Source organism: Euleptes europaea, chromosome 18 (assembly GCF_029931775.1).
Source record: "Euleptes europaea isolate rEulEur1 chromosome 18, rEulEur1.hap1, whole genome shotgun sequence".
Taxonomy (NCBI): Eukaryota; Metazoa; Chordata; class Lepidosauria; order Squamata; family Sphaerodactylidae; genus Euleptes; species Euleptes europaea.
The window spans coordinates 62,421-86,969 of record NC_079329.1 but is presented as its reverse complement, the minus strand read 5'-3'; the positions used below and the strand labels follow the sequence as shown (position 1 = coordinate 86,969).

At 59.9% G+C, this 24,549-nt stretch overlaps 6 protein-coding genes across 6 annotated transcripts in view; 4 read left to right on the top strand and 2 right to left on the bottom strand.

The window, feature by feature from the left end:
• The window catches only part of RNASEK (ribonuclease K), a 278,954-nt gene extending 271,611 nt beyond the window's left edge, over positions 1–7,343 (top strand). Inside the window, exon 4 of the mRNA XM_056863415.1 lies at positions 7,333–7,343. The gene's annotated coding sequence lies outside the window, so the exon portion shown is untranslated. The remainder of the gene's footprint in view (positions 1–7,332) is intronic.
• On the top strand, positions 364–1,068 carry MBLAC1 (metallo-beta-lactamase domain containing 1). The gene has a single exon (XM_056863562.1). It carries the CDS (start codon positions 364–366, stop codon positions 1,066–1,068), a length of 705 nt encoding a protein of 234 aa, XP_056719540.1.
• LOC130489771 (transmembrane 4 L6 family member 5-like) lies at positions 3,632–7,730 on the top strand. Its single transcript, XM_056863561.1, has 5 exons — positions 3,632–3,815; positions 4,189–4,254; positions 4,528–4,691; positions 4,802–4,994; positions 7,551–7,730. The coding sequence occupies exons 1-5, from the start codon at positions 3,633–3,635 to the stop codon at positions 7,728–7,730; spliced, it is 786 nt and encodes a 261-aa protein (XP_056719539.1). The 5' UTR covers position 3,632.
• A 44-nt stretch (positions 7,731–7,774) lies between these two features.
• LAMTOR4 (late endosomal/lysosomal adaptor, MAPK and MTOR activator 4) lies at positions 7,775–8,732 on the top strand. The gene is made up of 4 exons (XM_056863416.1): positions 7,775–7,807; positions 7,914–7,994; positions 8,247–8,364; positions 8,623–8,732. Exons 1-4 carry the CDS (start codon positions 7,805–7,807, stop codon positions 8,718–8,720), a joined length of 300 nt encoding a protein of 99 aa, XP_056719394.1. The 5' UTR covers positions 7,775–7,804; the 3' UTR covers positions 8,721–8,732.
• Positions 8,733–10,261: 1,529 nt separating this feature from the next.
• Positions 10,262–18,409, bottom strand: TRAPPC14 (trafficking protein particle complex subunit 14). Its single transcript, XM_056863417.1, has 11 exons — positions 18,008–18,409; positions 17,825–17,920; positions 17,595–17,724; positions 17,397–17,483; positions 16,898–17,018; positions 14,291–14,438; positions 13,053–13,135; positions 11,458–11,621; positions 11,052–11,206; positions 10,549–10,742; positions 10,262–10,418 (listed from the first exon to the last, which is right to left on the bottom strand). The coding sequence occupies exons 1-11, from the start codon at positions 18,407–18,409 to the stop codon at positions 10,262–10,264; spliced, it is 1,737 nt and encodes a 578-aa protein (XP_056719395.1).
• Positions 18,410–22,488: 4,079 nt separating this feature from the next.
• GAL3ST4 (galactose-3-O-sulfotransferase 4) lies at positions 22,489–24,491 on the bottom strand. Its single transcript, XM_056863406.1, has 3 exons — positions 24,367–24,491; positions 23,887–24,199; positions 22,489–23,307 (listed from the first exon to the last, which is right to left on the bottom strand). Exons 1-3 carry the CDS (start codon positions 24,474–24,476, stop codon positions 22,489–22,491), a joined length of 1,242 nt encoding a protein of 413 aa, XP_056719384.1. The 5' UTR covers positions 24,477–24,491.
• Positions 24,492–24,549: the final 58 nt, after the last annotated feature.

Here is a 24,549-nt window from a genome sequence, read left to right as displayed (position 1 = left end):
CGCGCCCCTCCCTCCCTCCGGGGGGGCTCAGGGCCCCCCCCGCCGGCCTGCCGCCGCCATCCCGGCTCCTCCCTCTCCGCTGCTCCCACTTCCGGCCCCGAAGAGCCAGTTCTGCGCGTGCGCTCCCAGGACCCGCCCAGGCGGAGCAGCGGAGAGCAGGGAGGCGCCTAGAGCGGCCCTCCAGCCCGCGGGGCTCTGCACGGCGCTGCGGCGGCGGCGGCGGCGGGCGCCCCCTACGGGTTCCCTGCCGGGCGGGCAGGCGGGCGGCGGCCCCTTCCCTCCCTCCCTCCCTCCCTCCCTCCCGCGGCCGCTCCGCCCGCCGGCGCCCCTCCCCGCCCGTGACGGCGCCCCTGCCCGCGCTCAATGGAGCCGCAGCGGGGCCCCGCCGGCCCCCGCCCGCGGCGGACGTCTCCCCTCGCCGGGCGGCTGATCCCGGGCTCGCCCTACTCGGTGGTGGTCTTGCAGGAGGGCTACTCCGCCGAGCTCCCGGACGGCAGCACGCGAGCGGACGGGACGGTGACGCTGGTGCTGGGGCCGCAGCTGACGGTGGTGGACACGGGGGGCCCGTGGGGCCGGGCGCGGCTGCTGGCGGGGCTGGCGGCGCAGGGCGTGTCCGCGGGCGAGGTCCGGCACGTGGTGTGCACCCACGGGCACTCGGACCACGTGGGCAACCTCAACCTCTTCCCCCGGGCGGACCTGATCGTGGGCACCGACCTCAGCCGCCCTGACGGGCGCTACCTCCCCACCGGACTGCGCCGGGGCCTCCCCCACCCGCTGCACGCCGGGCACGTGGAGGTGCTGCCCACCCCCGGCCACGCGGGGAACGACGACGTCAGCGTGATGGTGCGGGGCACCAGCCTGGGCCACGTCTTGGTGGCCGGAGACCTTTTCGAGCGCGAGGACGACGAGGGGCAGTGGCAGCCGCTCAGCCAAGACCCCGTGCGGCAGCAGGCCAGCAGGGCCTATGCACTGGACATTGCTGATGTCATCGTGCCTGGGCACGGGGCACCCTTCCGGGTGTTCAGGGAGGGCACGGGGCATCCCGGGCAGGAGGGGGGACCTGGATGATGTTGGAAGAGTTGCACCGTCTGCCAGGCACAGGAGCTGAGAAGAAGACCCAGCACGGGGGCAGGCAACTGGGTCAGCTAGATAGGCCTGTAAGGCTCCACCCTTTTTTCACACCTCTTGTCTGTCCTGAGACTGATATTCTTAGGGGACAATTTCCTCCTCCTTCTCGGAAGCCATTCTACTCTCTGTCTCTTCCTCCTTAGCTGGTTAGACAGCTAGAGGCTCCTGGTCTGTCAGCTTTCCTATCCTAAAATGTAGCTCCCTCAATAAAGGCAACTTTATCTTTAATCTGTGAGTCTGGTGCTTCTCTGCGCACTTGGCATTCTCTGGCAATGGATGGTGCCTGCCAGCTCCCTCTGTGCTCTGGAGATGCAAAGAGCCATTAAAAAGTATAACTCCAAGGCGCGCGCGGGATGGTTTTTGCAGCAGAGAGCCGGGACTGCTGAGTTTCTAGGGAAGGGGTCCTCATGGGTTAGAGCAGGAGTCCCCAAGCTTTTTGAGCCTTGGGGCACCTTTGGAATTTGGGCGCAACCACAAAAGGGTTGTCACGGGAGGCAGAGCCAACCACAACACAAAGAGGCTGCTGCCAACCACAACACGTCAGTAACTCTTCCAGATTTCAGGCAGAAGCTCTCTCTGTAATAGGAGGCCCATTTTAAATTCACGTACTGTTTGAAAAGATATTCTTGCACCCAGCAGCTGACCTCCAGCCTCACAAGGAAGATCCTTGTGCTGAGGTGGCGGCTGCTGCCAAAGCAACTTCTTAAAAATCTGTATTGCCAGTCAGATCTCCAGGAGCCAGTCTGAAGCCCTGCAGGGCAAAAGCCCCACCCACTTTGCAAAACCACTTGGTGGGTGCCAGGAAAGGAGTTGGTGGGCACCATGGCACCCGTGGGCATCACGTTGGGGACCCCTAGATTGAGAGAATCAAGGTGTGGCTTGGGGATTTCGGGGTATCTGTCAGACCAGGGAGACAAAATGTACTCTTTTGTTTTAGAAGCGGGGAGCAGAGGTGCCATTGTGCACTATCGGTCCCGGGCTTTTCTCAGTGAGGCTGATGCCCTCCTGGAATTCCCTTTGCAGTTGAGGACCAAGGAAGTTCGGAGCCAGGCAGGTATGTTAGATTTTAGTAGGCCAGACTTAAATGAACTCAGAGGCATGATGGGAGTCATTCCATGGGCAGGAATTCTGGAAGGGAAAGGAGCAAGGGGAGGGTTAGGGGTCTCCTAAAAGAAGAGCTCCTGTGAGCTCAAGCCATCAGTGGTCCAACCAGGTGGTGCCATGGTAGGGGATCAAGGAAGGCGATGTGGACGGACAGAGAACTCCACGATGAACTAAGGAAGGAAAAGGATATGGAGGCAAGGACTTACCTCTAAAGAAAAATGTCTGCAGGTTGCCAGGCACTGTCGGTCGCCCATCAGAGAGGCCAAAGCTGAGAGGGAGCTGAGGCTGGCCAGGGAGGCTCAGCTACAGCAAGAAAAACTTCTTCAGATATGTGAGGAACAAACGCAAGTGAGGGTGGGGGGAAGGCAGTAGGGCCCACTGTTGGGTGAAAATGGAGGAACTCGGACAGAGAGATGGCCTATGAGGAAAGGCTGAGGGAGCTGGGAATGTTTAGTCTGGAGAACGGGAGGTTGGGGCGGGGACATGATTGCTCTCATTTTGTATTTGAAGGGCTGTCACTTAGAGGAGGGCTGGGAGCTGATCCTATTTGCAGAAGAGCACAAGACTCGCAATAATGGGATTAAATTGCGGGCAGAAAGGTATTGGCTGGGTGGATTTTTTTTTTTAACAGAGAGTAGTTCAGCAGTGGAATCGACTGCCTGGGGAGGCGGTGAGTGAGCTCCCCCTCGCTGGCAGTCTCCAAGCAGCGGCTGGACAAACACTTGTCAGGGATGCTCTAGGCTGATCCCGCATGGGGCAGGGGGTGGGACTATGATCCATGGCCCTGTGTGCACCCAGGGAGAATTCTCTCTCCCCCACCGGCTACTGATAGAGGGAGGACTTTGGCTGCTGCGGCATTCTTGAGGGAGGGCCTTTCAGTGTGGCATCTCATCCTGGCTTGGGTGGCATGGCGTGGTCCCGGGGGAGGAAATGGGGTGGGTTGTTGTGGCCCAGGTCTAGGATGCGTTACGGCCTGAGCCGCCTGCATCAGGGGCAGGCCTGGGCCCCTCTTGTCTCCAGATCTGGTTTTTTGGCGCACCCCCCTTGCCTCTCTATCCTTCTGAGTCAGAATGGTAGGGAAGGGAGCCATGACCCACACCTCCTAGCTCCAGTCCTACCTGCCAAGTGTCAACAAGGTTCCTCCCCCCGAGGGTGTGTGTGTGTGGGGGGGTCTGTACATGCCCAAGAACAACAGCAGCAGCCGCCCTTGGCCCCCAGCCAACGTAATCTCTCAATCGGGGCAACTGCTGGCAACGGGGCAAAGGTGGCATTGATAAGCCAAACAGACAAGAACCTCCCAGCCCCCCCTTCCGCATCCAGTGGCCAACTCCTGGGTACAGCAGCGCCCTTGTGCCACATATAAGCCTCTCTCTGCCCAGAGGTGCTCATTCTGCCTCGCCATGTGTACAGGTGCCTGCTCCAGAGTGGTGGGGGCTGCTCTCTGGCCTTTTGCCCTCCTGTGCATTGTGGCCAACCTTCTCCTGGCCTTTCCCAACTGGAAAACGGAGTACATTGAGAACAGAGGCAAGCACCTCACCCCTGAGGTCCTCTACCTGGGGGGGATCATAGGAGGTGGAATCATGGTAAGGACATGGTGGTGGTGGTAGTCCCAGGCATGGTTCTCAATCTCTTTCTGCAGCGATCGCCTCAAAGTACATAGGAAATGAAATCAGGAAAGGACTGTCTCTTGCACCAAGGCTAGAACTTTGGAGCGCATCTTGAAAGACGCCGCTTCCTGGATGAAACCCTTGTGTGTGTTTTTTTGGGGGGGAGGCTTCCCATGGTCATGCTGGCAGAGGCAGGTTTTGCATGCCCTCCCCCCAAGGGAGCTCCATGCCCCCTTCAGCTGTGGATTCACATGGGAACTGGGAGGAGGGGAGTGGGGGGGCAGGATCTCCTGGGGTTCCGGCTTCCAGTGCCGCTGCTCCTCGTGCTGACCTGGTTCTCTCTCCCCAGGTTCTGGTGCCAGCCATCCATATCCAGGCAACTGGGCGCCATGGATGCTGTGGGAACCGCTGTGGGGTGAGCTATGGGGCATAGCACATGCTTCTGCTATATCCTGCGATACCCCCTGCTTCTGCCTCCCCGTATGTGCCACTGGGGGGGGGGGGAAGCAAAGCGCCCCATCTGAGCCACCTGCATAGAAATCAGGCGGGAGCCAGGGTATCCGCACACCTGCGACCCTGCCCTCTGCCCCCACACCCCTCCTTTTCCTTTGTGCCCTGCCAACTGACCCCTCCCCAGCCTTGGGCTGGTCACTAACCTCCCTCTTTCCTTCTCCCTCCCACCTGCCAGATGTTCCTTTCAGTGCTGTTTGCAGCCATTGGGCTTGCTGGCTCCCTCTACGCACTGAGTGCCTCAGCACTGGGGCTTGTGCGCGGGCCCCTCTGCAAGTACCAGCTGGCAAATGGGATGTCTAGTTGGGGACGCCCCTTCTGGAACGAAGAGCAGCATCTCAGGTCAGTGGGGCTTTGATGGCAAGGGAAGGGGTGAAGTGGGGCATTCCCCAAGGAGCCGCCAGCCAGGACTCATACCCTTGCCCCCTGTCTCTGTTGCCTCCTGCCGGCAGCGACGACAGTTACCTCTTTCACCGCGACCTTTGGGACATCTGCCAGGTGCCAGAGGGGGTCACCGAGTTTAACGTGATCCTCTTCTCGCTCGTCCTGGGCTCCAGCGTGGCAGAGCTGGTCCTCTGCGGCATCCAGGTGCTCAACGGCCTCTTGGGCTGCCTGTGTGGGACCTGCAGCCAGGAGAAGGCTCCGGTGAGTCTCTCAGCCCCTGCCTCCTGGGACAGGCCTCACAACCCACCTGCTTGGCACGGCTCAGCTGTCCTGAGATCCGATGTCTGCAGGGCTGAGTGCTGGAAGGGGCTCACCCCGTGCCACCAGGCCCTGCCAGGATGTATTGTCTGCTGCAGTTTTTTGAGGGGAGGGGGGAGGACTTTCTTCTCTTCCTGGGGCCAGGGGGGAGGGAGTGTACTCATTCCTCTTTTGAGCATCCTGGGCATTGCTCCCCCCCCCTCTGTCCCTGGGGGCAGGGGCGCAGTGTCTTCTCCCCCGCTGGGCCTATGCTGGAGGGGAGCGCCTCTGTACATGCACTGGATGCCACTGAAGGAAGGGCAGGAACCTGGCAATACATGAACTGGCTACAGCCGAGGGCAGCCCTTTGGGGCGGGGGGGATACGTACGAAGACCTGCTCCCCCCCCCCCCAGTTTTCCTTTGCGCTGACTTCACTTTTGGCCTTTGGTTTTTCTGCAGGAGACCCGTTACTGACATGGCAACAACCAATCTCCTTCCTCTTGCTGCTGATCGCGCTCTGCCCTGCGCCTCCACGGAGGACCTCCCCCCCACCAATCTCTCTGGCTCCTGCCTGCCTCCCCCATCCCACATGGGCCTGGCCGGTCTGGAAGGACAACTGGGCAGCACCTGCAGTCAGGAGCCAACGTGGCACAAATAAACACCCTGTGCTCAAACACCCCTGCCCCCCGCTGTGTCTCCCGCTCCCAGTACCGAGAAACGGGGCCAGACCAGGCTCCAGAGATAAAGCAAAGGTTGCCAGGAAGGGACTTTGGCTCCTGCGTGTGTTGCTTCTTTGCACGAGACCCTTCGGTTCAGATCGCACGCCCCCTCCCCTCTGGCAGCACAAACCGACTTGAGGCCCAACACTCAAAAGGAAGTAAACCTGACCTCTAGAGTTAGGCTGGAAGGGCTCCCTTCCAGATGAGCAGCTGGCTTCTCTCAGTAGCTGCCATGACGGAGGAGGAGCAGCTCTGCCCTTTTGGCAGCCACAGAAGAGGCCCTCGGACACACCTGCTCCTCGTTTGTGGGTTGGGGCTCCTTTTCTCCCCAGCATTGCTTCTGCAGATTTTTAAAGAAATGTTCGCTTTGTGTCCTTGAGACCTGGGGAAGATCTTGTTTGCGGCTACCCCACTGCAGGAATTGTTATGGGTGAGAGACAAAATGGCACCCCCTCCCTGAGGCAGACCCCTCCCCGCCCTGCTTTTCCTGCTTCTCTGTTCAGCAGAGAGTTCCGTCAGGACAAGCCTCCTTGCCTCTAAGCAAGGCCTGCCTGCAACACCCTGACTTCTCCCTTGTGTGTGCACGTGTGTGTGTAAGCTGTCAAGTTGCAGCCGACTCATGGGGTTTGCAAGGCAAGAGACTAACAGAGGTGGTTTGCCAGTGCCTTCCTCTGCACAGCAACCCTCCCATCCAAATACTAATCAGGGCTGATCCTGCTTAGCTTCTGAGATCTGGCTATACCGTGCCGCCTTCCCTCCTAAGCCTCTTCCTTAAGCCACTGCAAACTCGAAGGGACTGTGGCGCTTGGTTGCTTGCAAGTGTCAAAAGGATCTGTGTTGTGCCTGAGGAGGGAAATGCTTGGGGTTTAGGGGAGGCAGAAGACCTGTGGGGGCAGCTTGAGAGCTGCCTACTTTGCTCACACAGCTCCTAACAAACTCTGCGGGTGCCCGCTGCAGGCATAGACTGACAGGCCTGGGAGAGGGGTGTGTGTGAGGCCAGCCTTTGGGATGCGTGATTGGGGGGGAGGGCGCTGGACTAGCTGACCCGGGGCGCCACATGCCAGTTCTGCTCTGACCCTTGCCTTTCCACGAGGGACGCAGGGAGAGGGCAGGCTCCCCGTGCAACTCTTTCGCTGGCCCTGTTGCCGCTTTCGGAGGGATGTTTCCTTCCTGCCTTCCGGGTAGCCTGGAGTTGGGCCGACCCGCTACCTGTGGGAGGTGTGCGTGAGAGCGCCGGGGCAGCCGGAGCGTGTCTGAAACGTGCTTCCCTGAGCGCTGCCAGTGTGGGCCAGGCTGCCTGCGGATTCCAGGCTCAAGGTGCGCGGGGGCAGCAGGTGGGGAACGACCCCAGGGTCTCGCCTTCTTGACGAGGCGTTGCTCCTCGCCCGGGCTCTCCGTCTGCAGAGGGGATCGTGCAGAGCAGCCTCCCGGCACAGGTGCCCCCCCGCCCCCCCCCGCGGCTTCTCTCCTCATGCCCCCACGTTTCTGGAACTTCCTCTCCGGGAAAACACCTGGGCCAAAGCGGGCTGGAGCCGCGCCCCTGTGCGGAGGGCGCTTGTGCCGCCACCCCCCCCCGGGTCACGCCCACCGCCGAGGGGGCACCGAGGCTGCAGCGGGCGGGGAGGCCAGAGAAGGGCCCCGGGTGGCCCCTGCGCCCCCCCCCGCCCTTCTCTCCCCTGCCCCGGTCTCCTCTGCCGGGGGGGGGGGGACCAGGCGCGGCCCGCGGGCCCAGAGCTGCCGTTGCTGGGGGGGAGGGGGAGGGGGCTCCGGGCCTCTTCTTCCGCGCGCCCCCCGCCCCAGGCGCAGTCTGACTGGGCCGGCGGCCCCTCCCGCTCCGTGTCCCGCACCGGCCCCCGTCCGCCTCGGGCGCGGAGGGAGCGTTTCCGCGGTGCCGCTCTAGGCGTCGCCGTCTCTACGAGGAGGCCGCTGAAAAGCCGGTTCCGGAAGTGGCGGCGGGTGGGGCGCTCCGGCACTCTATGACCCCCCTGGAAGTGGGCGTGGCGGCGCGCTCCCTCCCTCGTCACGTGACGCCCAGTCTCCGGAGGAGTCGCAACATGGTGAGGGAGGGGAGGAGGGGAGGGGAGGAGGGGAGGAGGGGAGGGGAGGGGAGGATGGGGGGGCTTCCCTGACCCCCCCCACCCAACCGCCCCTCTCTGTCCGCAGACGACGGCGCTGACGCAGGGCCTGGAGCGCGTCCCCGACCAGACCGGCTACCTGGTGATCTGCGACGGGGCGGTGCTGGCCGTGAGTCCCCCCCCCCCCGCCGCCGCCACGACCGCCAGCCTGGGCAATGGGGGAAGGGCTGTGTGTGGGGGGGGGGGGTCGGCGCGAACATACCAGCAGGGCCTGAGCGGCGTGGCCCCCCGTGGGAGAGGGCCGCGCCCCCCCTGCGGCTGCCTTGGGGGCGGGGGGGGCTGGCGAGCGGCTCTCTCCTGCGGCGGGGGCCAAGGGGGTCTCTCTCGCCCTCTCTCTCTCTCTCTCCCCCCCCCCCCGCAGTCCGCCGGCGACCTGGAGAACGACGAGCGCGCGGCCAGCGTCATCTCGGAGCTGGTGGGCACGGCCTGCGCCTTCCGCCTGCCCCGCTGCCCGGAAGTGCCCTTCCGGCGCATCTCCGGTGAGTCTGCGGGGGGGAGGGGGGAGGAGCAGCGGCAGCCCCTTCCCTCCCCCCGCCCGCCCGCCCGCATCCCCGAGAAGGTGGCAGCGCCTTCCCTGGCCGGTCGGGGCTGCCCGCTTTCCATGATGCCAGGGCAGGGCGGAGTGAGAGCGCAGAGGGGGTTTGATTCCCACCCCCGACCCCCCATGCAGACGGCGCCACTCTCCCCAGCGCTTTCTCACCTGGGGGCTTGGCCCACCCCTCTCTCCCTCCCTGCAGTGGTGTTTGGGGAACACTCTTTCCTGGTGACCATCTCCGGCCAGAAGCTCTTCGTGGTGAAGAGGCAGAACAACGTCCGGGAGCCAGTGATGGTCTGAGCTTGTTGGGGGAGCCGATCCCCTTCTCCCCCCCCCCCGTTCTGCTAGGGGAGGGGCGTGTGTGCGCATGGCTCACCCTGTGTTTGGAGGGCTCGCTTGGACACGGTGTGTGTAATGTTAAGAGGCGTGGGGCTACCGGTGTTGCAAAAAAAATAAAAACTGTGTTTACTGTGAGCGTGCATCAACTGACCCGCAGGCAGTCACACACACACACACACACACACACACCCAGGAGGCTGTAGCCAGGGCACAACGTTTAGTTCTTTCTGAAGTGGCTGGAGATGTGGCAAAACCCTAACTTGGATTTCAGCAATCGCCTGTTCTCTGTGCATAAGGAACTCTGGCGGGGCAGGGAAAGTCTGGGCCGGGCTTCATTTGTCCTCAATCATTGTGCCAGCAAGTGGTGCTAGCTCACCCCAGACCTTCCATGCGATGAGCAAAAAGGGCCGCCTCACCCCTCCGCATCTGCAGCCGGAGGAAGGGATGGCCGGCGACTCCTCCGCGCTTGGATTTGCCTATGAGGGAAGGAACCGGCAGCCCTCCCCTCCTCTCAGGCAGCGTTGGATTCCGTGTAGGATGTGAGCCCGTTGTTGAGATCTAACGCTGCGCACGCGGCCTGTAGATTCAGAAACACCCGCTGAACAGTGTCGGGGAGGGGAGGAGTCGGACCTCCACCGCTGCTGCCCCCCCCCCCAGAGAGAGACAGTCCAGATGACAGCCAGTGCAGTTTATTCACACACACACACACAGATTTGGAGCGACTTCTGAGGCAAATAAAAAATATATAAATAATAAAAATTAAATAAAGTGCAATGGGGGGGTGGGGAGCAGCTCAGCCTGAGATGACATGGGCACCTGGCATGTGTGCCCGCCCAGCCCTGGGGTATGGGGGGAGCAGACTGCGGTGTGCAAGAGGGCATAGCCAGCTGCCTTCACCGCTCCCCCCTCCCCCATGGGAAACCTGTCCATTTTCCAGTAGTACAAAGTGGCAAAACTCACTGTGTGGGAATCCAGCCTCTAAGATGCCCTTGACCAGCAGGGGGTGGCACATTAATCCTGTCTCGAAGCCACCACTCCCCGCTTCTTGCAGTAGCTGCCATGGGTGGGGGTGGGGGCTGCCCCTCTGCTTGGCTTTGGAATGAGGCCTCACTTGCATGACCAGGGAGTATGGAGAAAAGCAGCCATAGGAGCAAATGAACGTGGATTTCTTTCTTTCGCCCCCAGCCTCGACCCAAAGAGAACAGGGAGGAATAAATAAGATGAGTGAGGGGGACTGCAGGGAAGTCAGGAGATGGCACAGCAGGGGGGGATGACTCTGGGCCCTCAAAAGACGGGGTGTTGATCGGGGGGGATGCTTTTGCAGAGCTTCGTAGAGCTCTACATGCAATTGCAGGATCACAAGGCTGCAGCCCCCCCCCCCTGCAGAGGAATACATTGGGGGGGGGGAATCACTGAGCTCCCAGACGATGAGCAGCAGCCGCAGCAGGAAGGGGCTGGCAATGCTCTGGGACAGCAGGCTGCAGTGGGGAGGGGGCTTCCTGTCACGTGACGGGGGCCGCCACCACCAGCACTTTGCACTCACGTTTGGCTATTTTGTCAAGGGAAAGAGAGGTCTTGTCGGGGGGCAAGTAAAGGGGTCGGCCTACGGGGGAGCCCACGGGCGGAGTGATGGCTCGGCGCTCCATGACGCTGCCCGACCTGGTTGGGAGGAGGAAGAGAGAGAGAGAGACTTCTCAGAGGAGCGGAGGAGCCGGGCTGTTCCTGCCACCCCACCTGAACACCAGGCCCCGAAGGAAACGCCTCGCCCCTTCCCCCTCCTCTCACCCACCTCATGAGGTGCCCCCGTGCCGGCTGCTGGTGCGAGAAGCTTTGTGAGCGGCCCAAGCTGGCCTGGTGCCGCTCCACCAGCTCCCGGACGGCGGGGCTGCCGGGGCTGCTCTTGCGGGAGATGGGCCGGGCTTCGGGGGGTGGGTTGGAGACGCTGGCGGTGAACTGCAGCTTCAGCTTCATGTGCTGTGACAGCTGGGGTGGGGGCGTGGGCAAGCAAAGACAGGCTGTCGTCAAGCTACCTTTTCCAGGGCCCATTGCCCCGCCACCCATCACCCACCCACCCCCCTCATGGGCTCTCTCAGCTCTTGGGGCAGAAGCAGTCCTGCCGCCCCTCAGGGCCTCCTCCTTCCACCGCTGAGGCAGCCCCTTCAAAAGCCCGGCACGGGCTCTGTCTGTGTGTGTGCACCTGCAAGCCCAAGGCCCAAATTGGACTCACCCACCCACCCGGGCTGTGAAGAACAGAAGCCCCCGAGTTCAAAGCTGGGGGGGCGGGTTCTTTACCTCGTAGAGACCTGCCCGCAAAGCCTGGAACGTAACACAGAAAGTCCGGGCACTGCCCTTGCGAGAGTAGCCCAAGTTGTTGAGGGGTGTGTGGCAGACGATGGAGTCCTGGGTGTCGTGGAGGGACCGCCGTTCTGCAGAAGAAAGGGTCTTGCCTGAGGGGGTAAAGGGCAAGGCCGCTGCAGGCAGCAGGGGGCAGGCAAGGCTGGCCAGCTGGCTACTCTGGCGGGAGCCACCCAAATGCCTCCAACGGGATAGGGGAGCACATCCCCCCCAGCCAGCTGGTCCACCCTCTTCTGGTAGCAGAGGGCATCCCGCTCCAGAGCAGAGCTCTTCTGTGGTGGAAGCCCTGCCCCTCCTCTTCCTCCCAGCCGATGCGGTGCCCCCCCCCCCCACTGCCACTTACCGGCAGCTGCACTTTCCGGAGTCCACACCAGGCGCACGGCCAGGAAGTCCTGCAGGTTGTTGAGGAGGGTGTAGGTGACAGTGAAGCGGCGGTGGAGGACCACTGGCGACTCACACTCTGCCGTCATCACAAAGCGCGGGCGGGCCAGGCGGATGCTCGGCAGCCTACGGGAGACAGGGAGACGTGCACGCCCTTGGAAGGAGAAGGGGGGGCACAGTGGGGTCAGGCTGGGCCCCTGCCTTGCATGCAGACGGTCCCAGGTTCTACTCCTGGTAGCACCTTCTGTTCAAAAAGGGATTATGGGGAGGACCCTTTCTCTACCGAAGGCCCTGGAGTGCCACAGGCAGTTAGAGGGGAAAGATTGCCCCGGGGGGGTGCAGTTTCCTGCCCTCAAAGCACGCCCACGCCGGGGAGGGGCACTCTTTTGCTGCAGCACTGGAAGCACCATCAAGCCGTTTAGATCTTCTAGCCAACCCGAGAGAAGAAGGTGGGTGCTTCACCCCTCCACACCACAAGCTCCCTTTGTAAGGCACAGACGACGCTTCCGGTTCACAGCCACAAAGAGGACTGCCAGCTCTGGGCCAGCCTCACCCCATGCCTGCAGTACCAGCCCCACACTCGGAAGCAAGGCAGCACCGGGGGTGGGGGGCGAGAAGAAGCGCTGTCGTCGCTCTGCCTCAGGGTGCTCAGGAGAAAAGACACCCCGTTCCCCACCAGGCTCTCACACTGGAGACAGGTGGGCGGGGACTATTCTCCCAGCTTGGATGCACAGAACCCCGAACCGGTATTTCTTGGTCGCGCCGTATAGTGAACAAGTCCCACCATCCTTTTGCACCTCTACTACGCAAAGACCATCATTCCCTCCCGGGCAGCAGCTCATCCCCTTCTTCATCCTGTTCAAAAAGTTCATTTGCTCTGAAGAGACTTCCAAGTGAGCCCCAGACACCTTTAAAACCCCTCTTTTATGGCTCAAACTACTGAAATAATCAAGTCACTGCAACCACAAACCAATTAATGCTGTGGGTTCAGGCAAGTAACACATGAAGAATTTCCGAGGCCCCCTTGACTGAGCACAAGGCCAGCCCGAAGCTCACGGCAAATGCGCCTCAGTCTCAGAAGCGGCTCTCTTGCCTTCCTGGCAAAGGAACTTTGAAAGAGGAGAAAGAGGGAAATTAACTGAGGAGACACCTGGGAAGCCCACGCAGCTGGGGAAATGCTCCTCATAAGCTCCAGCATCAGTTTTCTAGGGGGCTGGGCACACTGCCTCAAAGAGTCTTCCAGCCCCGCCGGCCTCCAGACTCCTAACCAATACCTCAGCACCAGCGTTTCCACCCATCACAGTGGAACTTGCCACACAAAGGCAGCCGCTCCACCAAAATGCAATCAGGCCGAAATGGAGGCAGGGGCTCCCCACCCCACCGAGCTGGAAGGACCCACGGGCTCACTTGCAGAGCATCCCTCTACGACGCTTTCTTCAAAGACTCCAGGAGACGAGGAGCTGCCAGCGTTGGGCTACAGAAGCAACAGCAGAGCAGAAGCTCCCTGGAAAGAGGCGGGGTGAATCTGGGCCTGCTGCGGGGGAGAGCAGCTCTCACCTGTAGTGGGTGTGGATCCGGGTGGTGAACGGCAGTTTGGGGGTTGACCACTGAACCACTGCAATGAGGGGAACCTCCAGGCCCTGCCAAGGGGAGGTGAGAATGACGGACAGACACACGCAGGCAGGCACAGCTCCACTGCCCCGCTTATCCCGCTCCCCAGCACCACTCTCGAGGGACGCCCCACGTGCCCCTCTCCCGGCCTCCCAGCCTGCCACAGGCCTGCCCCTTTGCACATTCTGTGGGAAACACCAGAACCACAGGGCTAACTGGCTAGGAATGAACAAACCGAAATTGAACCCTGGAAAAGCAGAGGTCATGCTGGCTGGGAGGATGGAGATCGTGGCGGTCACTGCGCTTCCCACCTTCAGTAGCGTTCAGCTGACCCTTGCAGACTCAGTCAAGAGCCCAGGGGTTGCTATGGATCCCAGATCACCGTTGGAGAAGCAGCTAGTGCAGCTGTAGAAAACACTTCCTTTCAACTCAGTCCAGCCTGGAAGATGGGCCCCCTACCTTGACACAGCCAACCTGGCCACCTGGATCCACACCACGGTATCATCGGGACTAGACTACCGTTATGCGCTCTGCCTAGGTTTCCCCTCAAAGTCAACTCAGAGAGTCCAGTTGGTATAGACACTGCAGCGTGGCTATTATTGGGAGCTAGATGGACCGTGTATATCAAGGGTCCTCAACCACATGCAAACAGCCAACCTACAAATGGGCAAATTCGACAGTTGCCCGTATGTGTGCTTTCTCTGTTGTGGCCCCCACCTTATGGAATGGCCTGCTTGGGGGGTGCCAAGGAAGGCTGCTTGGCTTTCTGCAAACTACGCAAAAGGGAATTATTCAAGAGGACTTTTTTACGCAGGTAATAGGACTGAACTGTAACCAAATGGTTCAGAAAGATACCTGGGCAAAAGGTCAGGGACCGGGGCCTACAGCGCTGTGTGTGAAGTGTCTTCTGCCTGTTGCTGCAAGTAGGATTCTGCAATATAATTTTTGCATCGTTTAACGTTAGTACTTATGCTTTGCTTCAGATTTCTGGTTGGTTCCGATTTTCTACAATGTGAATCCTACTGCATTGTTCATTGGATGTCCCATCCTGTCGATTGTACTGACTTCCTCTGTGTAATTTGTCTTGAGTTCCAGTGAGAAAGGCGGGCTATAATACTTAGATGAATAAACACTGAGCAAGACAGATCCTGACCCACCAAGACGTTCCCCCGCAACACACTCACCTCCTTGGTGCTGTGTGGGGGCTGCTCCGGCGCCTGCAACTGGAAGAGGAAATTCTGCTCCTCGAGAGCTCGGAGGGAGCAGGGACAGGCCGAGGCAGCTGAGGCCACGCAGCAAAAAGAGGCCATTGAGACTTCGCCTGACTGATGGCTGTGGGGAGGGAGGAGAGAGAGGGGCAAGAAATGGGTGAGCCTCCCCAGCACACGTAGACGCTGTCCCTACGCTCCCCCCATACGGCTCTGTCAACCTTTCCTTGTAGGAGGACCTGCTTTTCTCACCCTGACCAACTTCATCGCACTCCTCTGAACACGCCGTGCCCGGAACTGACTACTGCAGAAGAGGAGGGCTCAGTCCCTTGTTCCCTGGATACGGGCCTTCCACTGATGCAGCCGCAAATTGCATTTGCCGTCCTTGCAGCTGCATCAGTCACGGGATAAGGGTTTTTGTGTGTGGAGATTTTCAACTGGGTACTGCAGGGCTCCCTTTCTGTCCTGATCATACTGCTGACTCACATTCAAGTGGCGATCCTGTTCCCGAGAACCAGAGAGTACCGGGTTTAGCTTGTTTGGTTGACCAGAATCCATGTGGTGAAGACCGCCACTTGCGGGATAGCAACCTGGAGGGCCACCTGCACTGCCTCTGAACCATGGGCTGCCTGGCCTGTACCCCACACTCCCTCCTCACATGAGCTTGTTGGAGTGCGATGGGAAAAAAGTGGTGAATTTGGACCAGGTGCAGGGAAATGCTGGCAGCATTGTGGGTTCAAAGGTGGGGGGGAGAGCCACGTGGGTGTTTACTGAGCTGCTCTGGCTGGGGTATAAATTAAATAAACAAACAAACACTGAAGGCTATTTATAGGGAAGAGTGATCATATGGATTGAGACTCGCTTTGTTGACATACACAAAATATGGCAATTTTTTTTAAAAAACCTTTTAAACTCCACCTCCGCTCATGTGAACAGGAAGAGAGGTGGATGGGGCCCAGTGCTCTGGCTCCAACTGGGGCTAACAAATCACTTCCAGCCAGCCCCCAGTGAGGCCCCCGGTAGGCGGCCTCTTGGCGCTCCAGCCCCCACTCCTCTGTCCAATCCCTCCAGAAGGTCCTTCAGTGCTCTGCCCCCACTGCCCCCAGCAGGTTCCCTCCAGTTAACAGTCTGTTCCTTCTTTCTCACCCCCCTCTTAATGGATAAAATATTTTATGGGTGGTACCTTCCATGTTGTTGTAAGCAGTCTAGCTATTTAAACCCTTTCATCACAATAGTTATTGTTATAATTACATTGTTACACAATGAAGACATTATTGTATTTGATGCTCTTACTTTTTTCTTTAATTTCTTAGTTTTTACAAAAAAATATTTAAAAAGTAAATTTGCTAGTGAACAATTTCCCCCTAGCTAAATCCTGTTTTTCATAAATCTCTTCTTTTCAGTGTTTCTTTACATTGTTTTTATTATTTCACAGAATCTGATTTAATACACCAAGAGGCTGCGTGACGCAGTGAATAGAGTCTTAGGATTTGGGAGGCCTGGGTTCGAATCTCCTCTCTTCCATGGAAGTTCACTGGGCCATTTACACACTCTCAGCCTGACCTACCTCAAAGGTAGGTAGTTGTTGTGATGATAAAATTAGTAGTGGGGAGGATGTTGTAAGACACTTTGCATCCCCACAGCAGAGAAAAGAGGGGTATAAAATGAAGTAAAAGAATAAAAGGCAGGTGTGCTACTGCCAGGCCAGGCATCCCGCATCCTATACCTGTGCATTGGATTCCTTTCACCCAAATGCAGACATTAGCTCTTGTCTTGGTTGCATTTTATTTTGTTAGTTTCAGATCAGCTTTTCCAACCTATCAAGGTCAATCTGAATTTTATTTCTGTCTTCTAAAGGGTTAGCTATTCTCCCCCCCCCCCAAACACACTTTTGTGTCATCTGCAAATGCAATAAGGATTCCCTCCACCCCTTTGTCCACCTCACTGCTATGAATGCTGAAGAACAGCAGCAGGTGGGGGGCATGCCAGTGAGAGGCCCCCTTGGCTCTGGGGTCTCCTCCTGTCAGCTGTGAATCCACTTGATGGTGCGGGATCATCTGCCCGCCTTTTAGCTGGGTTCTAAACAAAATACCGCAGTGGACCTTGGGCAACATCTTGGCTGAAACCAGGCCTACAATCCACTCTGCTAGTAACTGGTCCGGCAGGATTCACCCCTGATAAACCCAGGCCGGCTTCTAACAATCACTGAGTTGTTTCCAAGATGCTTATAGATGGACCACTTTATTATCAGTGCTATAGTTCGACTGACCAGTTTGCAGTTTCCCCGATCCTCTTGATTCCGCTTTCTGAAGATGGGGACAACCTGATCATACCCGTGAATCACTTGGTGCAGATAGGGAGAGACAGGCTATGCGAGCTTTACCCCCTTTGGTCACTCACCCCCCCTTCCCCAGAGACACTTGACAGCCTTCTCTGCCTCAGCATCTTTGAGAAGCGGGGTGCTTTTCAATGCAAACGGGCAACTTGCCTGTCCCCACCAAGAAGCCAAACTGGCAGGCCCATGGATTGCTGAGGACACCCCCGCCTCACCCTCCTAAACCCACTTATCACATCTTCTCTTACCAGACGTCATCGACTAACAAGACAGACCCGTCGGGCATCATGGGAAGGTAGCTGGCGTTAAAATTGGGCAGAATCCGCACGTCCCACACAGAGAGCTCTTCCTGGGAAGCAGCATTTAGCACTGCAAAGGCAAAGTGGGGTGAGGCCACCGGGCCCCTCCCAGGAAAAGTCACTACCTGCCCCTCCCAGAGCCGTTGGCTTCTGCAGACGGCCCACGGCCATGCCAGGCCCACGCAGCCTCTCCCCTGCTGCTTGGGGGGCCTCCTGTTCCCTTAGGACGGGTGCTGGCTGGGCACAAAGGGGCCCCCATGCAATGGGGGAGGGGGAAGAATGACCCTGTCCTGACACAGGCAAGGGGGGCATGTCAGCCGGTGCCCAGGAAAGCTAAAGGATGAGCGCCACCTTTCCCTCCCCTCCCCCTGAACCCCAGGCAGGCCACATCCTCTGGGGCCCACTCCTCATAATGCCCTATATCTCCCCCCCCCTTCGGACCACACACCTTTCAGGACTGTCAAGTGCTTCCCCGACACGTTGCAGGGCTGACATTTCAGCTCCGGAGGCGGCAGGACGGTCAGCAGGGTGCTCACTGTGGGGGGGGAGGGGGCAGAGAGGCAAAAGCATCAGGCAGAGGAGGGGGGCTTCTGGACCCCTCCCCGGTGGCCCTGCCATGGGTTGGGGGACCCTGCCCCGGCCTCACCTTGTGCCTTGAAGGCTCCCTGCTCCTCCCGGAAGGTCTGGGAAGGGGCTCGATCCTGCAGGATGCTGAGGTACCCCCGCTCCCGCACCTCGGCTTTCTCTTGGTCCCGTTTCCAGACGGTCACCACGATCTGGGGGAGGGGGCAGAAGCGCCACCGGTTGGAAGCCTCCTCCTCCCCACCCCTGCCAAGAGGGGAGGAGGAAGAGGGGGTGCCTCTGCCCCCGGCTGACCTTGGCTTTGACGGTGTTGGGGGGCAGCCTGTCCAGAGCGACGGTCAGCGGGAAGATCACCTCATCCGTGGAGACGATGGGCTCCTCCAGGGGCACCTGGGGGGGAGGCAGGGGGAGGGGGCGTCAAGGGGCTGCTTCGCGGCCGCCGCCCCCCCTTCCCCCCCCGCCGGATCGGGGCCTTACTCCTGCGGCGGGTCTGCCGGCGGGCCCGCGGCCGTGGGTCAGGAGGGGCGGGCAGTCGCGGAAGCGGCTCCCCCGGCCGTCGGGCGCCTCGTGGCCGGGCTCGCCCGGGAGGGGGGTCTCCTCGGCGGCGGGGGCGGCGGCCTGTCCCCCCTCCGCGCTGCCGCCGGGGCTGACGCTGGCCAGGGCGGCGAGGGAGGCGGCCAGCTCCCCCCAGGGCGGGCGGGGGCCGCCGGCGGGCGCGGCGCGGCACCGCAGCACCAGCAGGAAGCGCACCGTCTCGCCCAGGTAGAGGTGGTTCCGCCGCGGCAGGGCGCGGTACCGGCCCGGCTCCGCCACCAGCGCCTCGCGGGCCGGGAAGGGCACCGCCGGGAAGTACATGAAGTAGTCGCACTGAGACTCCATCGCCGCCCACCCAGGGCCCGAAGGGCGGCAGCAGGCACCGGGGAGCCCAGGAGGACGGGCGGGAAGGAAGCAACCGAGGAGCCGGCCCGCCTCCGGTGCAGCAGGAGGAGGAGGAGGAGGAGGAAGGTCGGGCCGGGGGGCGGAGCGCGAGGGAAGGGTGCGCGCAGACACGCGCGCGCGCGCCCAGCCCGCTTCCGCCGCCCTCCAAGCCCCCCCCTTCCGAGGGGCTGGCCAGGGCCCCCCTGGCCGGTCCTGCCTGCCGCCCAGGGAGCGCTGCGCCCGGCGTGGCCCTTGGCAGGCAGGAGAGCCCCGGCGGCGGCGGCGGCGGGGCGGGAGGCAGGGCCGGCCTCGGGCGCCTCCTGGCATTCGCGGGGCGGGCTTGAGGCGCATTTCCAGCGCGGGCGCTTCGAAGCCGCCTCTCCGGGGGCCCCGACCCGCGAAAGCCCCGGGAAGAGGGGCCCAGCAGAAGGACGCCGGACGGACGGGAGGGAGGGAGGGAGGGAGGGAGGGGCTGAGAAGCAGCCGGGGAGCTTGGGGGGGGCCCGCCGGCCTCTCCCTGGGGAGGTGCGCCGAAGGCTCCGCGCCTTCATCCCATCTTTTTGAAAAGCTTCAAATGCTGGCCCCGGAGGAAACGGGCAATCCCCACTGGCCCCCGCAGAGGCCCCCGATGCCATCCCGCAGGGGGCCCCGGCCCACCCCCCACTTCGCTGCAGTGGGGTGGGGCAGGCAGGGGAAACGCCGCTGGAAAACGCGTTCGAGCTGCAAGCCGCAGGCATCTTTATACGCCGCGTGGTTGGGAAGGGGGGGCATGTTTTGAAGGGCCCCCCCAGACCGGCGGCGTTTCCCTTGCCTCAGCCCCACCCCCACTGGAGCGGTTTCCCAGGCTCTCAAAAACAAAACGAAGCCAGGAATGGCCCCAGATCAGTCATTGAGGGGGGGGGGAGCCAGCTGGAGCGTGCACGTCACCCCCCTTGCCCCCGCCCCCAGCCATTCCATTGGCTTCCCATCAGGTGCCGGATTCAATTCAGGGTGGTGGCGGCTGCCTCGGACAAAGCCTGCAGTGAGTGGCCCCTCCATTCCGCTGCCCCCCTCTTTGCTCCTCTGAGCAGGGCCTTCTGAGGGGGCCACCCTGCGACCGGGCAAGACCAGCAGCTGCCAGTACACATGCCTCCTCTGTTAAGGCCCCTGCCCTTCGGAATGGCCTGCCTGAAGAAGTGGGGAAAGCGCCCACACTTTTGCAATTCCACACACTATGCAAAATAGAATTGTTCAGGAGGGCATTTTAATAGAGGGCTGAAGAGGTAGTAGGAGCCCCGTGGCGCAGAGTGTTAAGCTGCAGTACTGCAGTCAAAAGCTCTGCTCATGACCTGAGTTCGTCGGCGAAATGAATACCCAGCTTGCTGGGGGTAAAGGGTAGATAACTGGGGAAGTCACTGGCAAACCACCCCGCAAACAAAGTCTGCCTTAGAAACGTCGGGATGTGACATCACCCCATGGGTCAGGAATGACCCAGTGCTTGCACAGCGGACCTGAAGAGAAGGGGGGGCGGACTTGGCTTCTGTGCATAGTATGTATTATCTGTTTGTGTTTTGGTTCAGATTTTTGCAGTTCCTAGCCCTATTACATTGCTTATTAGATGTTTCATCCTACTGATTGCACTGGCTTACGTTGAGAAACTCCCTTGAGTCTCAGGGCAAAAGGCAGACTTTAAGTAAGGCGAATAACACCACCAGCTTAGTGTAGTAGTGAAGAGCGGTGGAGTCTGATTTGGAGACCAGGTTCAGAGGCTAATCTGGTGAACTGAAGAAGAAGCCAGCTGGGAGACCTTGGGCTAGTCACAGCTCTCTTAGAGCTCTCTCAGCCCCACCTACCTCACCGGGTGCCTGTTGTGGGGAGGGGAAGGGAAGCTGATTCTAAGCCAATTTGAGTCTCCCTAAAGTGGCAGAGAAAGTCGGCATATAGAAACCCAACTCTTCTTCTTCTTCTGCCGATAAGAGGGCAGGTGTGACTCAGGAGAAGGCGGCTTCAGGGGGCTGTTCCCGTGACCCCAATAGCCTCTTCAGCCAGGAGGGCTCACCGGCACAGAAGCGTGCACAGGATGGCAGCCCCTGGGCCTGAGTTTCTCCGCAGGATCTGGCTGCTGCCACAACCTTCCTTGGCGAAGCACCGTGAGTGCTCCTGCTCAGTCTGTGAAGGCGGCCTACGCCGCATTGGCACTGGCCCAGCTAGGCGTGCGTGTGGCTCAGTGGGTGAGCCTCTGCTTGGCGTGCAGGAGGTCCTGGGTTTGGCCCCCGACAGCATCTCCAGTTAAAAGGACGTGAAAGACTTTCAGCTGCTTGAGAGACCTTGGAGAGCCGCTGAGTGGACAATACCCATTCTGATGGACCAACTGACAGCTTCGTGTGACATAGGGAGAGCCGGGGGGTGGGGTGGGGGTGGAACGACAGACAGTGGAAGAATGTGTGCTTGATCCAGTAGCAAATCCAGCTTCCAGGGTGGCCGTCAGGAGCGTTGCCCAGCTTCCCACCTTGTTCCCAGGCTGCAGGAGAGAGGCTGGGGAGGGCTCAGAGGGACTTCCAGCTGACTGGGCCTTTGTGCCGATTCTGCTGTTACTGAGAGAAGAGGTGGAGGGCCCATAGCAAGGAGGCCGTACATCGAAGACTGCGTGGGTTGGGTGAAGTGTTGCCAGGGTCTGGCCCAACGTCCCAAAAAAGGAGGGCAGGGTGGGCGGCAGCATACAAGGCGGGGGGGCATGTTCTCCTGGGAATGGAGAGAGAGAGAGCAACAACAAGGAAGCCAAGAAGTGTTACTGGAAGAAGCAGCCCCCCCCCCCCCTCTGCCTGCCTTGCCTGTGCAAACCCAACCTCTACTTGTTCTGAGCCCCGACACAAGAGGAGACCCTTCAGAAGGGTAGCGCTCTGTGTCGGTCTGCAGTGGAACAGCGCTCGATTCCAGTCAAGGAAGTCCAGGGTTGCTGTGCAGAGGAAGGCCCTGGCAAAACCACCCGTTAGTCTGTTGCCATGAAAACCCCAAAAAGGGGTCGCTGTAAGTCGGCTGCGACTTGACAGCACTTTGCACACACACACATACACATGGCGCCTTAGAGACTCTTCTGAGTTCCAGGGGCGTCGTGAGCTTTCGAGAGTCGAGGCCCCCTTTGTCAGGTACGAAAGCTCTGACTCCCGAAAGCTCCTACCTCAAAAATCTTGTTGGTCCCTAAGGTGCCTCTGGACTCAAATCCAGCTGTTCCAACCCAGCAGAGATGTGATGGGGGTCCCATGGAACACCAAGCCACAGATTCCACCTCTGGATACCCTGCCTGCGGTGAAATGGAACCCAGTTGACTACTTGCACCCCAGGGGCCCCCAGCGCTTTTGACACTTTCAGAAATGACTTCCCCTTTTTGCATTTGTGTGGCGTTTCATTTCGGCTCCTGACAGGGACTGGTGCTCCTTCCGCGAGCACACTGAGGCATCGTGACAAACCCGTGTTTGTTTAGGAGGGACTCTCCTACACTCATTTCTCTGTCTGGGCTTTTGGCACTTCCTCGCATGTAGAGTGTGACCGACTGCTTCCTCCTACGGGAACTTTTGAAACCAACAGGCAACAACTGTTACCTGCTTAGGTACCTGTTTTCAGGTGTCATGGCAAACTGGACTTTGATTCAAGGTTTCCCACACTCAAGAGATTTTAGTGCCACTCTGCTGGAGGGGGGGGGGTTTAATGCACATATTGCAACAATCATAGACTCATAAAGTTGGAAGGGGCACACAGGCCATCTAGTCCATCCCCCTGCTAAATGCCTAGAGCATCCCTGACAAGTATTCATCTGACTGCTGCTTGAAGACTGCCAAAGAGGGGAGCTCACCACCTTCCAAGGCAGCCAATTCCACTGCTGGACTACTCTCGTAAAAAAAAACAAAAAACCTTGCCCATCATGAACAATGTTAGGATGTGGCACCCTGGCCCACATGAATTCTGCCAGAGCACTGCCAGGCAGAATCCTGCAGAATCCACACCAGGGCCAAGCACAGAGGAGGTTGCAACCCCTGTCCACTGATGCCACAGGCCCATCCCGGCTACCTCGCTGGCCCAGGCTGGGAGCCATTGCCACGCAAGGATGCAGGAAATTGCTTGGCGTCTAGAAGGTCCTTGTATTGGAGCTCGGGGGTGACCATGCGCTGGCACACTTCCTGGTCTTTGGGTGCCAGGCCAGGCCGCAGGGCATAGCCTAAGATTGGAGCCTGTCCAAACTGGAACGGGCGGATGTGCTCATCAGCAATGTGTCTGGGTTCCAGTGGCCCCCCTCCCTGCAAACAATGCTCCATCAGCTGTGCCCGGTGCTTCTGGAGCACAGCCGTTTCTCGGGCCATGCGTGCATAACCAAAGCGCTCCACCCGGGCCCAGAAAGTGCGGTTAAAGTGGGTGTAGAGGTGCCAGTCGAGATAGTTCCAGGCCCGCAGTCGGGCAGCGTTGCTGGGCTCCAGCGTGTACACAGACTCTGGGCTGCGGAGGTTGTGGCGGAATGCCACCACATCGTCCAGGGTCCAACACAGGGCATGGCGCAAGAGAACCAGGGACTCGTCCATGTATTCTGTTAGAAGCACAAGATGAAAGACTTGCTCCAGTTCTGCAAGAGCCACTTTGATTGAGGCTGGGCTTTGGCTTGCTGGTGGATCCAGGCCAAAGTCAAACCACAGCAGGTTGCGGGCGTAGTGATTGCCTCGTTCACCAGGCTGGTAGAAGTGGTATGGAGATGCCAGGAACTCGGGAAGAGTGCCAGCGTGACGGAAAGCAGGTGCTACACCCCGGTAATAAGAGAAGGCCGACTCTGCCAAAGCCACTGGGTCTCGCACAATGGAAAAGTAGAAACTGTCCCGGTGCACCACTTTCTGAACCTGAGGTGGGAGACACGGGAATCAGCCGCGAGAGGCAGGGAAGCAACCTGCGGAACACACCCATCTCTCTGCTACATTTTTACCCCTCCGGATAGTGTTCATGGTTCTCTCCTCTCCATTTTACTCTTCACGACAACCCTGAGGGGTAGGTTAGGCTGAGAGTGTGTGTCTGGGCCAAGGTTACCCAGTGAGCCCCTTTGCCAGAGCAGGGATTTGAACCTGGGCCTCTCAGCCCCTAGCTGGACATCCTAACTACGACTGTACTCTGGCTGACAGGCAGAATCTAGCAGAGCCTCACTGACCAAAGAGAGGGGGGGGCTTGTGCTCTTGACGCCCCCACCTCAAGTGCAGAGGCTGAAATGCACGGAGTCAGACCACCCCCTGGAACTGGCAGTGGTCAAAGAACAGGGAAGGAGCTCCGTGCTGGTTGGAGCAGGAGCTAAAGATACTCCAAGCCAGACCTCCTGTTTCATGTGCAGAGCTCAGGGGTCTCCAACTGGCAACCTATTCTGTGCCTCCCCTGCACAGAATCTTTCCCCTCCCATCGCACTAGCCAGTGCCACACACACCCCCACGCACCTCCAGCAGATTAAAGCGCATGTGGTGGCACAGAATGTCGAACGGGCGTCCCTTGGGGTGCCACCCTTTGACCCGCCGTGCCTGGAAAGGGTTGGGGTAGCTGAACTGGTAGCGGGCTGGTAGAGCAAAGCGCAGCCCCCGCGAGTCCCCAAAGCGATGCAGAAGGTTGACGATGGTGCTGCTGCCCGTCTTGTGGGTCTTCAGGAAGACCAGGTGCTTGCACGGCTGGCATGGGAGGCTCGGGCTGGGGGGGCCTTCCTCCTCCCCCACCTCCTTGGCTTCAGCTGGAGGGGCCCAGGGAACAGGAAGCAGCCTGGAGGAGAAGAGCCGGGAGGGGGTCGGCAAAGGAGCCTCTCTGGCTGGGCAGAGTGGAGTGGTGCTCAGCCGCCTCCTGCCCCCTCTCTTGGCAGACCACCGGGTGGCGCTGCTGAGCGCCTCCCCAGAGCGACGGGTGAGCTAAAGGGGCAAAGGAGGCATTACCTCTTCGGCAAGGAGACACCCCAGAGCTGGATGGTGAAGCCAATAGTCATAGAGATGGCCAGAGCAGCCCAGAGCACCGGGAAGCGGCTGCATCCAAAGAGGACCCTCATCCTTCAGCTGAGCAGGTGGGTGGGGAAGGCAGAGAGAATAGGGAGCGCGTGATTAATACTCCGTAGAAGTTTC

Bases quoted from the DNA above. Each gene is read 5' to 3' on its own strand.
- MBLAC1 (XM_056863562.1), top strand. From the start codon at position 364: ATGGAGCCGCAGCGGGGCCCCGCCGGCCCCCGCCCGCGGCGGACGTCT.
- LOC130489771 (XM_056863561.1), top strand. From the start codon at position 3,633: ATGTGTACAGGTGCCTGCTCCAGAGTGGTGGGGGCTGCTCTCTGGCCT. The intron at 3,816-4,188 runs GTAAGGACATGG...CTCTCTCCCCAG, and splicing joins TCATAGGAGGTGGAATCATG to GTTCTGGTGCCAGCCATCCA. The intron at 4,255-4,527 runs GTGAGCTATGGG...CCCACCTGCCAG, and splicing joins GCTGTGGGAACCGCTGTGGG to ATGTTCCTTTCAGTGCTGTT.
- LAMTOR4 (XM_056863416.1), top strand. The intron at 7,995-8,246 runs GTGAGTCCCCCC...CCCCCCCCGCAG, and splicing joins GCGACGGGGCGGTGCTGGCC to TCCGCCGGCGACCTGGAGAA. The intron at 8,365-8,622 runs GTGAGTCTGCGG...CCCTCCCTGCAG, and splicing joins GCCCTTCCGGCGCATCTCCG to TGGTGTTTGGGGAACACTCT.
- TRAPPC14 (XM_056863417.1), bottom strand. From the start codon at position 18,409: ATGGAGTCTCAGTGCGACTACTTCATGTACTTCCCGGCGGTGCCCTTC. The intron at 17,921-18,007 runs GTAAGGCCCCGA...CCTCCCCCCCAG, and splicing joins CCGGCAGACCCGCCGCAGGA to GTGCCCCTGGAGGAGCCCAT. The intron at 17,019-17,396 runs GTGTGTGGTCCG...TTGCCTTTGCAG, and splicing joins GCACTTGACAGTCCTGAAAG to TGCTAAATGCTGCTTCCCAG.
- GAL3ST4 (XM_056863406.1), bottom strand. From the start codon at position 24,476: ATGAGGGTCCTCTTTGGATGCAGCCGCTTCCCGGTGCTCTGGGCTGCT. The intron at 24,200-24,366 runs GTAATGCCTCCT...CTTCTCCTCCAG, and splicing joins GGTGTCTCCTTGCCGAAGAG to GCTGCTTCCTGTTCCCTGGG. The intron at 23,308-23,886 runs GTGCGTGGGGGT...CTCCCACCTCAG, and splicing joins TGCGCTTTAATCTGCTGGAG to GTTCAGAAAGTGGTGCACCG.